The sequence below is a fragment of the Oenanthe melanoleuca genome, chromosome 2 (assembly GCF_029582105.1).
Source record: "Oenanthe melanoleuca isolate GR-GAL-2019-014 chromosome 2, OMel1.0, whole genome shotgun sequence".
Classification (NCBI taxonomy): domain Eukaryota; kingdom Metazoa; phylum Chordata; class Aves; order Passeriformes; family Muscicapidae; genus Oenanthe; species Oenanthe melanoleuca.
The window spans coordinates 90,527,713-90,540,629 of NC_079335.1; the positions used below are offsets into that span (position 1 = coordinate 90,527,713).

The window sequence follows — 12,917 nt, forward strand, 5'->3', positions numbered from 1 at the left end:
AAAACAATGGCTACGAACTTCCAGGGCGCCTCAGAGTTATCTCAGCGGGTTTAGAAATAAGAAGCGGGCGGGCAAGGCAAGGGGACGGGCCTGCCCCGTCACGGCGCCGCTGTGGCCGCGCTCCTCCCAGGCTGCGCCGGGGCTTCCCGTCACCGAGCCGGGCTCCTCCCCGCCCTGTGTCACCGAGCCGGGCTCCTCCCCGCCCTGTGTCACCGCCCGGCTCCTCCCCGCCCTGTGTCACCGCCCGCTCCCCCCTCGCCCTCAGCGCGCCGGAGCGGTGCCGGGCCGGGCCGAGCGGGTCGATGCTGCGCCGGGCCGCGCTGCTGCCCCGCGCCCTGGGCGGCGGCGGCTGCGGCTGCTGCGCGGCCCGCGGCTGGGCGGGCGCGGCGGGCGGCGGCTCCCGCCCGAGGGCCGCCCCGGGGCTGCCGCCGGGCCGCGCCTGGCGCCGGGCCGCGGCTGTGGCGGCGCTGCCGCCGGGCGCCCGAGGGCTGCGCTGGGCCGGTGAGCGGCGCGCAGGGCCCGGGAGAGCCGGGCGGGGAGAGGCCGGGCCGGGCCGGGCGGTGTCGGGCTCGTCGCGGCCTTGTCGTGAGCGGCGCTTCCTGACGTGTGCCGGAGCCCGAGAGCGGAGCGCCGCGCAGCTCAGGCCCAGGGCGGTGAGCTGGAAGTAGAGCTGTGTTCTCTCCCCGCAGGTAGATTTTACCTACATGCCCCCACCGAGACCTCGCAAGCCACCCTAGCCAGCGTGTCTCCTGTGTTTGCCGTGGTAAGTGCCTGCCGGCATTTCCGCCAGGGAGGGCAGCTGGGGCGAGGTGATGGTGCTTTTTCCCTGTTGGCTGGTTGACTGGCTGGTTGGCTTTTAATCTTAAGGCGTCATAAAAACAGATGGATTTGTGTCTCGGAGAACGTCCCTAGTTCTAAATTGTTGCTTTGAGTTACTCTGATACGAGGACCATTTAAAGCACATAATGTTGATGAAGATACTTTTCAAAGGCCCAGCGTCTGCTGGAAAGTTCTCTGGCTCTAATTGTGAAGGCAAGTCAACCCTTGGAATTGCTGCAGTCAGAAGTTTCTTTTTAACTTTATCAAGGCTTGCTAACACCTTTTAGAAATACCAATCCTCTGTCTTGATAGCTGCATTTCTAAGCAAACATAGGATTTGGTAAAAAACAAGCTCTTTCTATGTTGTCTTTTAAAGGAGACTGAAAGCTGTTTGCAAGCTGCTTGGTTTTCACATTATATTTTTCTTTTAAATATATATATTATGAAAAATCACATTATTAGTTCCAGTGAATGAAGGTGTGGTCTCCTTGTGGATAATGAAAAGCAGTCATTCTGCAACAAGGTGCCATGTAACCTCCACTGCTGTAACCTACTGGAATGCATGCTCAGGTAGACTTAATTCACTGAAAGTCAGTTTAAAAGTTAATAATGTTGAATTAAGTACATGGTTTATTTATGATTAATCCAGACATGGCAGTCTCTCCAAGAAAACAATTTTACTAGGAAATACAAGCATTAAATGAATAATATGAATGACAGATGCTAAGACAAGAAGTATTTAGGTGCAGGCTACAAGCTAAATAATGTGTCTTTGCAGTACTTGATGTGGGCACAAAGCCTAACAGTACAATCCATGGTACTCTTTTTAAGTTTTATTTGTAAATTTTTCAGAGTGTTTCAGAGCAAATAGCTGAATTTTTAATCCCAGATGTAAGATGCCCTGCTGATCTCCTCTCTGTGAGATCCAGTGATAATATGTATGGAAATAGCTCAAAGCTGTGCCAGGGGAGGTTTAGACTGGAGAATTAGGGAGCAATTCTCTACCAAGAGGGTAGTCAAACTCTGGAACAGGCTTCCTGAAGAGGTGATTGATATCCCAAGCCTGTCAGCATTTGAGGCATTTGGACAGCATCATCCTTATTATCAGGCTTTAACTTTTGATCAGCCCTGAACTGGTCAAGCAGCTGGACTGTGATCATTGTAGGTCTCTTCCATCAGAAATAGTGTATTCTAAGTCTGATCCTCTGTAAATCACCTTAACAAGGTTTGTGTAGGCTCACGGCCACGCAGATGGTGCTGGTCACTAACACAGTGAAATGTGGCCATTTCATGCAGTTATTTGCTTTATTGTGAATAGAGAGCATAAAAGTTGCTTTCTCTTCATAATGTGTTTTTTATTTGGCTTCTAGGGAAGTGCAACTAATTTTAGAAATTTAATTCTTGTTTTATAGTGGTTCTGTGAAAAAAATACTTTGTTTTTTTTCCCATTCCTCCAGATGAAGTTTGACAAGAAGGGAAATACTACCTATTTTGGTAAGTTTCCATTGTAGTTTTGTTTGGGGTTTGTTTGAGTTTTTTCCTTGTCCAATAAAGAAAAGCCCAATTGGAGATCTACATGGTTAAAATTTCTTCTGTTTTGCTGCCTTCCATTGGGTCTTCATAGCATTTTTATTGTTACAGTTTTTGTACATTTTTAAGTAATATTTTCAAAATAATGTGTTACTGTCTCTCACAGGAAGGTAATTTTTGTTTTGCCTTTTCTTTTTGACCAACATGCTACTTTTCCTGCCTTGTCTGTCCATGGAGGGTTACATTTGCTTTTTCAAAGGAGTCACTTGTTTCTGATGTGAAATTAATTGTCATGGCCAACTTTTTCACTTATATCTAGAATTTTTCCATTCAAGATACAGTCTTTTAAATTTTGTAGAAAATGACTTAGATTGAGGAGTCAGTGGGAGCAAAACCTTTAAGAATAGTTGGATTGTTTTATTGTGGGACTTGGTAACATACTAGGATGTAATTTCAGAACATACATGCTTGTCCTCTAAATATTTTCATCTAAAAACATTTTCATGATAGAAAAGAAGAAAACAGAATTGTACCAGGAGTTGGGTCTTCAAGCTCGAGATCTAAGATTTCAGCATGTGATGAGCATTGCAACCAGGAACAACAGGATCATCATGAGAATGGAGGTAATGGTTTCCCTGTATCTGAATGTTAACCCTGTCTCATCCTTGCACTTGGATTTTCTTGCACAGCAAGAAAACAGCAGCTTTCTGTGACATGCAGTCCAGCAGTAAATGTTTCTTTGGAGCTGTGCCTAACTCCAAAGCAGAGTGTGAGTTCACCAACTGTACATATTTGTGACCATTTTCCTGGTTGAACACAGGAGAAATATTACGAACATTGTCACAGAAGTAAAGGCTTGTGAGGAGCCTCTTCTCAGTTCCTGGTGCAGTGCTTTGTCTGAGCCTCTTTGCAATTAGCACGAGTTTTTCTTATTTTCCTACCTGAAATTACATTTGGAGATTGGTTTTGTCAAAACCCAGGTTATCAAACGTGCTACAGAGTTATGAGAAATCTTCAGAGATTTTTTTTTCAGACTCCTTACATGTACTGTCTTTTTCAGTTCTTGAAGGCTGTCATAACACCAGAGTTTCTTCTGATACTAGATTATCGTAATTTAAGTCTGGAACACTGGCTCCTCAATGAACTAGCATCTCAGCTGGCTGGGGAAGGTCAACTAGTCACATATTCCCTGCCCTTTGAATTCCGAGCCATAGAAGCAATCCTGCAGTACTGGGTGAGCTATCTCTTTTTTTTTTTTATTTATTGAATGTTTGGGAAGTTCTTGCCAGACAGAGAGGACAGTATGACTTTAGTCTTGTGTTAATATTTACACATACATATTTTTAAATGTATTCTGCACCTTTTTTGTTTTGACCCTTGTTTCTTTAGTTCTTATGGTTTTGTGTGTATGTGTGTTTTCATTCCCTTTCCAATAAAGTGCTATTTGGATATGATGGCTTCACCACCATTTGGATAATTAAAAAACAAGTCAGAATTCTTTTCAAGAGACATGCTGTAGCTGAATGAAAATCACACAAAAGTGCTGATGTTCTGGCCTCTTGAGCAGGAGTCAGATAAGATTTCTAGCTATCATTAGATATCTGTGGTTTCTATGTCCAGCATAACATTTATCAACAATACTGTTTTAGCTTTATGAGCCTTATTGGTGTGGTTGTCACTGGGTTTCAGTTCACTTTTTTAAAATACTGTATTGTGCACTGGCTTTGTGCTTATGGGGTATCCATATAGGAAGTATTTCCCAGGCATTGGAAAGCAGGTTGTGTTAACTACCTATTACTGTGAATTCTGTGTTGAGAGACAGGAGTCAGTTGCCCAAATCATTCTAAATGAATTATTTTAATTCTTATGAAGGATCATGTTGTTATCTAGATCAGCAAACTGCAGGGAAGACTTAACACTTTGCAGCCTCAGATCCTTGAGACACTGGAAGCCCTAGTGGATCCCAAGCTTTTATCTGTGGATAGGAGTAAACTACACATTCTTCTGCAAAATGGCAAGAGGTAACTAAGAATAAGCTGTGAAGACGCTAGAAGATGACTATAGAAAATGGCATGCCTTAAAGTGTTAGAAAAATGGCATCTGATATTAATTTCTTAGATTACTGTAATGCTGGGTTGTGCATCTTACTTGGAAATGGAAAAATCAGACTACAAATTGCCTAGATATGGGGGAAAAGGGAAAGAAATTCTGAATCGTCAGAAATACTGTCATGCTTCTTAAATAGCATATGACAAAACAAAACAATACCCAAGAGAATCAGACAGTGTGGAAATGTTTCCCTTTATGCAAACCTTCGTAAATCTATGGAAATCTGTGCTTTGAGGTTACTGGTACATTGCTAGCTTCCTGTATTGGCCTCCCTCATATGGCAATGCAAACGTGGGCTTGCTGCATGCTCAAGGAGTGTTTGTTTTTTCTGGGTTACAGATACACCCAGAAATACATCTGGATGCCTTCTAGTGTGTGTCTGTACCTCACTGGTCCCAGACAGATCACTGCCACAGCTAAGCATGTGCCTTGTAGAGCATGTTTTGAAGGAGCTTTTACAGCCCTGCAAGGAAGTCTTCCCTGGCCACTTCTCTGGCAGGGCTGCTGGCTGGCAGACTTCATGTAGAGATTACCTTTGGGCACTGGTGACACTGGGGAATTACTTGACCTTTTGCCTCTTCTTCCTTTAGCTTGTCAGAACTGGAAACAGATCTTAAAGTTTTCAAAGAAACGATTCTGGAGATCTTAGATGACGAAGAAGTAATAGAAGAACTTTGTCTATCTAAATGGACTGATCCACAAGTATTGTATGTATATTTGGAAACCATATATATTTTTTTGACAGTGTATTTTGTTTGAGGAGAACTTGAACACTAATCTAGATGTTTACTGCTAAAAACCAGAAAGAAGTCTTTCCAATATTTTTTTAACCCTAATGCTTGCTACTTCAGAAAACATTGTAGTTGCCATTTTGGAGAGGAACTCCATTGTTACACAGTTACAAAGAGTTCTTGACGTAACAGGCCAGCTCATCTAGTGTGTGGTGGGATGGCATCAGGATAGCAGAAAAAGCAAATACTGTTTTTCAACACATTCTGGGAGCATTTTCCTCAGTTTCACCAAAATAAAAACCAGAGGGAGGTTTTAAAGCTTGTCTTAAATAGGTCAGACTCCACACTTCCTTTACTATAAGTGTTCTGAATGCCTTGCCCCTAGGTTTTTGCTCACCAGCAGAACCTGAAGGAAAAAGGCCTTGGAGCAATCTTGGGCACCTGAAGAACAGCATTCCAGGAAATGTATGTGCAGAAACACATGGGGTTCTGGTGAAGGAGAGCATGCAGCAACAGCTGCACTGGACACTTTAATAAAAACTGAAAATACCTGACAGATGGTGTATACAATTTCCAAATATATTTTGGGGCTGAATTGTATTTGAATCTTGGGCATAAAGATGTATTTATATATAAGCAGATAACAGAAGTTACCTTCCAGGGTACTTTGTGATGATGACTTTTGTCTAATTGCATTGCATGTACATATTAATGCTGTTCACATGGTAGTGTGGGTTTGAAGTCTTGCCCTGCAGAGCTTAATCTAAATGTGCAGCAGGAACTCAATGTTCCAGAAGTGGGACATAGTTTGCATTTCTAAGGCATCTTCTGGAGCAGTATCAGATGTAGCTCTAAATTCCAGCTGCTCCCGAGTCAGCAGCTGATCTTTTTCCTGATTTTGCTCACAGCCTTCCTTTAGACTTAATACAGTCTCCTGGCAAAGCCTTTTGTTGCCTCACGGTAGACAGTGTGTAGGGGATCTAGGAAAGATCCCAGTGTCACCTTACACTCATGTCAAGAGAAAGCCACAGGCATCCCTTCTTTCAGACACCATTGCACAGGGGTAGGAGAGGTTGTGTGAAGAGCTGTGCTGCAGGATGCAGTGAGGCAGTCTGTGCACAGGGCACACCAGGGAGCGCAAGCCATGACAACACATTTGCAGGCACATTGGCTGTGTGTGAGCAGCTCTTTTCTGATCCAGGATTGATGCACTGAGAGGTGATGTTGGATGAGCTTGGGAATCCTGAAAGGATGTGGAGGAGCCCACTTAGGCAGATAGGTGCCATTGGAAATCTTTTGCAGCAGAATGGTGAGCTTAGCTCGGAGAGATGAGGCAGATCTCTAAGCTCTGTGTGAAGGAATGTCAGAATGTGGAAGAGTCATGAGGCAGATGGAGGCTGATGAAAGCACATCCAGTGGCAGTTACTTTCATTTCTTTTTGGCTCTCTCTTTTTTGTATATTCCCAGAGGAGCTGATGTAAACATAAAGATATTCATCAAGTATGACCTTGAGCTGAATCTGTAATACTGCAGATAGAGCTCTAAGACATCCAACTCTGTAACTCCTCTCATCTCCATGCAGTGAAAACCTCAAGGTCTGAAGGGCTTTCAAATCAGATTGTCTAACTCAGTTTCTGCCCCAGAAGAGAGAAACAGGTACTCTGTTAAAGGTCCTCGGGGAGCTTACATGAGTTGATTTGGAAGACATACCACTTATTTTCGTGGAAGACCATATCAGAGATGTTCATTTAGCAGTCAGTAATGCCAGGAGGAGATTCATTAAAAAATTCAGTCTCTCTAGAGAAATGAGATCATACCAAAAAACAAAAATTATGAACAATTTTCCTGGCTTTGCTGCTTAGTTGCCAAGCTCTTGTGGACCTCAAGTGCCTCAGTTTCATCTGTACAATGCCAGAAATGTGTTTCAGAGGAAGGCTAATGCACCAGCAGTAGCATTCTGAAGTAAGATTAAAGTCTCTCAGACTTCATTTAAGAGAGGAGCATCTTTCATTAAGATGGTCACTCTTTGGCTGATTCTGGATTGAAAAATGTTTTACAAAAATTGTTGTGTATAGCTCACATGCTTTGCTGCTAAACCATTTTAATATACCCTAAACCATCTCCATTACTGTGTAGTTGTTTGTGTATTGACTTTTTGTTGTTTTATTGTTGGGAATTTTTGACTGCACTGTTACCAGCTCTCACCACTTGAGGGCACCAAAAAGTTAATCGATCAAAATAGTTAGCATTTTATAATAACTTAATAATAATAATATATAATATAAATTTTTTGTAACTTTTAGACCTTGTAATATCTGAGAAACTTAAGATTTGTGGTGGTGTGCGTACTTTGAGCATATCAAATGTTAACTTTGCTACTTAAAATAATTGACAGCCTATGCTGAGGTGCTGATAAATAGAAAAGTATTTCTTTTATGTTCTGCTGTTGGAACTGATGGAAGTTCCTCACCAAAAGGTTGGATTTTGTTGTGCAGTGTCTAACAGCACTCTTGTTCCCCACAACTCTTATGTACCTTAACACATCAGTAATATACTTCTATACAATATGTAGCTAACCAGGAAAATATAAATTGTTGCTCACAGTGAGGAGAGTATGTCTGGGATTGACCATGCAGAGGAAATGGAGCTGCTGTTGGAGAATTATTACAGACAAGCAGAAGATCTTTTAAATGATGCTCGTGAACTCAGAGTACTGATTGACGACTCAGAAAGCATCATCTTTATCAACTTGGACAGGTTAGCTACCACTTGTTAGATTACCAAAAACTGACTGGAATTTAGACTTTCTTGGCCTAGACTTTTTCAAATCTTATTACAAGGAAAGTTGGAGAATTCTGTCTAAGTGAGGGTTCAATGGACTTGTAGTCACAGCTGCATTGCTCTTTTCTAATCATGAAACTGGATAAAGCAAAGCAAGAAGATAGCCTAATTAGTGTGTGTAATTAGTATGTATGTCTGTAGCTAGGAATCAGTCTTCCCTAGCAGAGAAACCCAGCTTCTCCTAAACTCTTCAGGGGAGCTATTCAATATAGGAAATATCTGCAAATTGGGAGGCATATTAAAATTCTGTTCAGAAAAGATTAGTAGCCAGAGTCTGGCTAGGCTACTCAGGTTTCCATTACAAGTTAAACTATTACTCTCTAGAGTGGTACAAAAATTAATAACTTGTGAGCAAGTTTTCTTTCTCTCTGTATGCTACATTTTTCACTTCTAGTCAGATTTCTTACTGAAAAACAGTTGTAGCTTGCATTTGCAAGAATGTGCCAGATTGGTGTTCAATATTCTTTCTCCTCTACACTGAGGAGTTATCTGTAGAAGCACGTAGTGGATGCCATATCAGGAAACCACAAAAATCTTTTTGTAGAAGACTTGAATATGGAATTCACCCAAAAGGATTGGAGTTTGTAGTCTGCAGCATTTAGCAAGTCCATTTTTTTTTCTTGTACAATGTATTACTTTGCAATGTAACAATACATTTTTGTCTGTTGTGAATACAGACATAAGAAATTCCAGCCAGATGGTGGTGAGAGGTCACAAATTTCAGCAGAAATTTTCTGTTACTCTGTATATACAGCTCTGAGAAGTGAGCAATGCTGGAAAGTCTGATGATGGTTAAGCAGAACCTGCAGTCTTTAGAGGTGTCCAGATGTAGCAATGTCAAATCAGTAGTCTCTTTGTATGGTTGTTTCATGATCTTTGCATCTGGGTTACCTAATTTCAGCATGACATCCTCTCTTTCACTATTTGTTTTTAGTGCATGCTATATGGAATTTTAAGAATTTAGGCAGCAAATAAATTTTTGGGTTCCCCTTACAGATGTTTCTCCCTTCTTTAGCCACCGTAATGTGATGATGAGGCTGAACTTGCAGCTGACTATGGGGACGTTCTCTGTCTCTCTCTTTGGACTCATAGGAGTTGCATTTGGTATGAACTTGGAGTCGTCTCTTGAAGAGGTAAGAAACAAGTCCTGCATTTATCATAAAATGTGGGTCCTACTCTTACAGCTTACTTCATATTTGGTTCAACTTCACTCTTTCCATAGACAAAGCTCCAGGGATTCATGTGTTCATTCAGTCACTTCTTTTGTAAGCAAATTACTGCATGGCAAACTGCACAGTATTGCAGCTTTTTTTCTGTGTCATGTCCATGGAAAAAAAATGGGGAGACAGATTTTTGGTTGCATAACTAGTTGATTATAAAGTAGTATTGAAGTTTCTTTAATGATCATCTATTTTGACAAGAAGCTTTGTCTTCCAGATACAAGGGTATCTGTCAAGCAGCCAGGGCATTTCCAGCACATCAGAGAAAGTACTCTACTGTCAGTAATTGTTTATACCTAAACTGGAGAGGAAGGAGTACAGGCTAGGGGGCTACAGCTTTAAAACTGCACATGCTGCCTTTAAAACAAACCAGCAAACAAAGCAAAGACTTCTTCCTTTTCAAATCAGTTAAATATAAGGGTTGAATTTTCCAATTTCCCAATGAAGGAAGGAAAACTTCATGGAACAGTAACAGAATACAGTACAGTGATCCTAAATAAAATGCTTTGCTGTGAAATAGCCCTTTTCCCAAGGGAGGGCTTGGCTGTTGATGATGAAGAGTTTACTGCTTCCATAAAGGAAGAAAACACTGGTGGGGAGTGAGAGATTATCTTTGGGTAATCCCTTTTCTGGAGAGGTAGTTGGATGCCTAATGGAGTGTTCTGTTTGTAGGACCCCAGGATATTTTGGTTGGTGACAGGGATTATGTTTCTGGGCAGTGGTCTCATCTGGCGGCGCTTGCTTTCCTTCCTTGGGCGGCACCTGGATCCTCCGCTGCCTCCTCACGTACGTATGGCCAGCTGGGGCTTCTGCCTCACACTCTGCCTGTGCAGTCCATCCCTGAGGCAGAAAGTAAGGTGGCTTAGAGGGGTAGGCCAGAGCATGGCAGAATTCAGCTCAGGGGCTGTGCCACAGCAGAGAAGGTGCTCCCTAGCTGGATTGAAGGAGGTGGAGAGCCCCAGCCCTGGGCAGAAGTGAAGCTGCAGGCTATTCCATGAGAAATGCTGTATTTACTTTCACCTGGAAGCCCAGGGAAAGCTGAGGCTAATAGTAGAAGCAGTCCTCATCTTCCCACCCACATACTAACTCTGCTTCTGTAGTCCCTGTCTTGTAAAAGAGTAAGCAGTGTTAAAAGGATGATGAGGACAAGTGCTAGCTGTAACTTCTCTCTGGAGAACAATGCCATAGTTGTGATGTCCTGACTTAGTCTGAAGTTTCTAATAGTTGCTCACATGCACAGCAGTTATCTTTGTCATTGATAGGACTGAGCTGTGGGAAGATTGCCAAAGAGACCATGTTCAAATTAGCATGTATTGGTCGTTTTCCCTATTCACTATCCCTTTTCAGGACTTGGTGGAACAATATTGTCTACCTCATCTCTGCACTGTAATACAGCAGACATACCAGTAGAGTCAAAAGTTAAGTTGCTACAAGTGACAAAAGGAGGGTCAGATAAATTCCCCTTCTTCCCTCTCCTCTTTTGCTATTAAGAGGTAGCTGGAGGTAGTTGTGGATTGTTGGCTATGGCTACAATTAACTAGAAAATCCTGTAGTGTAGCTCAAAACCAAGTCCAGCACATACTGACTGACTTAGAGAAAGATACTGGAAGGTATTAGGGAGGGAGAAGCCAAAGACACTGTTTTGAAAATAAGGGGAGCAAAATCGGGGTTCAGGCCTCTGTGGAGTCTTATTTCCTTCTACCACATGTAGAGAAGCTTCTCATGTAATCACAGCCTATTTTGTTTCTTGCCTAGGTTCCTGCAGTTTTGAAAAAATCCCAACCAGCAGCTGGAAGAGTGGAGATAAAGACCAGCCTGAAAGGAGAAACATTTGGGCTGAGCAGAAGCACATTAACAAACCAGTAGGAACAGCGGGAATGAAGAGACTTTTGTTGTTACAGGGTGGACTTTGGACACTTTCCTTATATTTGTTCTTTACTGAAAAAAATTTCTAAACTTGCTAATTTAATATATATATTTTGTGCCAAAAACATACAATGAAATTTTTAATGCTCACGCACATAAGGAGAGAAACACAAGGGAAGATAAAAAAATGCTTTCTACAGTAGTTTCACCTCCAGCCCGTGTATGTGCCTTTAGTTTTCTGTATCACATACATGTACTTTTTGGGCATTCTCATTTTTAGTGTTTCTGTCAAATACTGCTTCGCTTAATGACCTTTCTTACAGAGAACAGAATTTTTGGCTTAAAGAAGGACAGCGGTCAGCACTGATCAATAATTCTGGTTCTGAACTGCAGATTTAGGAATCTGACTTCAAAGAAAAATCAATCCACCCCAAGAGTGGCTTCTTGAATGGCTTTTTTAGACCCTATTTAATTGCAGAGAACAGGTTTTCCAAAGCAAAAAGCATACATTCATCTCTTGTGAAGCATGACTTCTAGATTGGCAGCAGTGAGAAAAAAGGAGCAATAAAAGGCTTTGAATTGTAGCTGCTAATCTTGTATATTCCTTAACAATTAATTTTGGCCCAAAACAGCAGTTCTGGGAATGGGGCAAGCAGGCCTATGCATAATGCCCACTTGTGTTTTCCATCTGACATTATTTCAACACACATTGATACAGCTGCAGTTTAACAACTCCTTGTGTTTCCATAATTCAAATTCTAGTAAAAATCAACAGATGGTTTTTCTTAAGGTGGGCTCTGTTTTCTCTCTTCCCTCCAAGACAAAGCATGGGCTAGCCTGCACCACAGTAAGTAGCCAGGTTAATTAAAGGTGTGGAAGCCTGATGTCCTGTAATAGGCTGAAGGAGGGAATAAAAGCCTTATGCCAGGTATTTCTGTTTGTTCTTGGGACTTCCCTTTAAGGGTGTAGTTCTCCACTGGTTTCTCTCAGGTTGTAGAGGGAGCATGAAATGTGTCTAAATCACGTCACACACTGTCCATTTCTTCTTTGGGATTTTTTTAATCTATTTTTAACACAGTGAGCAGCTCCTTAGGTGACACCACATAAATCATTATACTGGCAGGGGTTGAAAAGACAGTAGCTATAGCTGTGAACATTTTTCTCAGGACTAATGAGTCAAAGATGGAAATAAAAAGGTTCATAAATTAAAGTTGTCCAGGCCTGTGGTTCTGGTTTGGTTAAAGTCAGTTGTTCATGGTTACTTTCCAACAGTTCTTCTGTTCATAGCTTTAAGTACAGATACTAATGGCATGAGAAGCTGAGAAAAATAACGGGGCCTGTAATGCTTTTGAGTTTTCTAGTTGATTTTTTTTGCAGCCGTTAATCTTAGCATGTAAAGTAGTAAAAAAATCTGCAAACTGAGCAATCCAATGGAAAAAAACAACAGCTCACATACCTCGGCTGATAAACCCCAGGAATCTCGGTGTGTGAAGGGAGATGGATGCTGATGTTTTCAAATGAGCTGTAGTTACTTTAGGCCAGAACTGATATGTGTTGGTGCAGCTGTTTGAGAAGCTTTCTCGTAAGCTTTTTTGCCGAGAGGCTTCTGTGAACTCCTTTTTACTCTGCCTGTACACATAACTGACTCAAAGTGCAATAAAAACGTGTAGACACATCTTCTACAAGGCTGCTTTTTATCTCTACAGACAAATGCAAAGTACTCAAAACATAGTCAAGTGCAATGAAATTACGTGGAGTTCATACATACGAAAAACAAAAACCAGTGGAGAGAGTATATTTG

The 12,917-nt window shown here is 41.8% G+C and overlaps 1 protein-coding gene across 1 annotated transcript; it reads left to right on the plus strand.

Annotated features, from left to right (window-relative positions):
• The first annotated feature begins 249 nt into the window (after nucleotides 1–249).
• MRS2 (magnesium transporter MRS2) lies at nucleotides 250–11,700 on the plus strand. Its single transcript, XM_056483872.1, has 11 exons — nucleotides 250–501; nucleotides 690–763; nucleotides 2,277–2,313; nucleotides 2,860–2,972; nucleotides 3,410–3,583; nucleotides 4,240–4,370; nucleotides 5,049–5,165; nucleotides 7,794–7,946; nucleotides 9,046–9,163; nucleotides 9,923–10,036; nucleotides 11,006–11,700. The coding sequence occupies exons 1-11, from the start codon at nucleotides 303–305 to the stop codon at nucleotides 11,114–11,116; spliced, it is 1,341 nt and encodes a 446-aa protein (XP_056339847.1). The 5' UTR covers nucleotides 250–302; the 3' UTR covers nucleotides 11,117–11,700.
• Nucleotides 11,701–12,917: the final 1,217 nt, after the last annotated feature.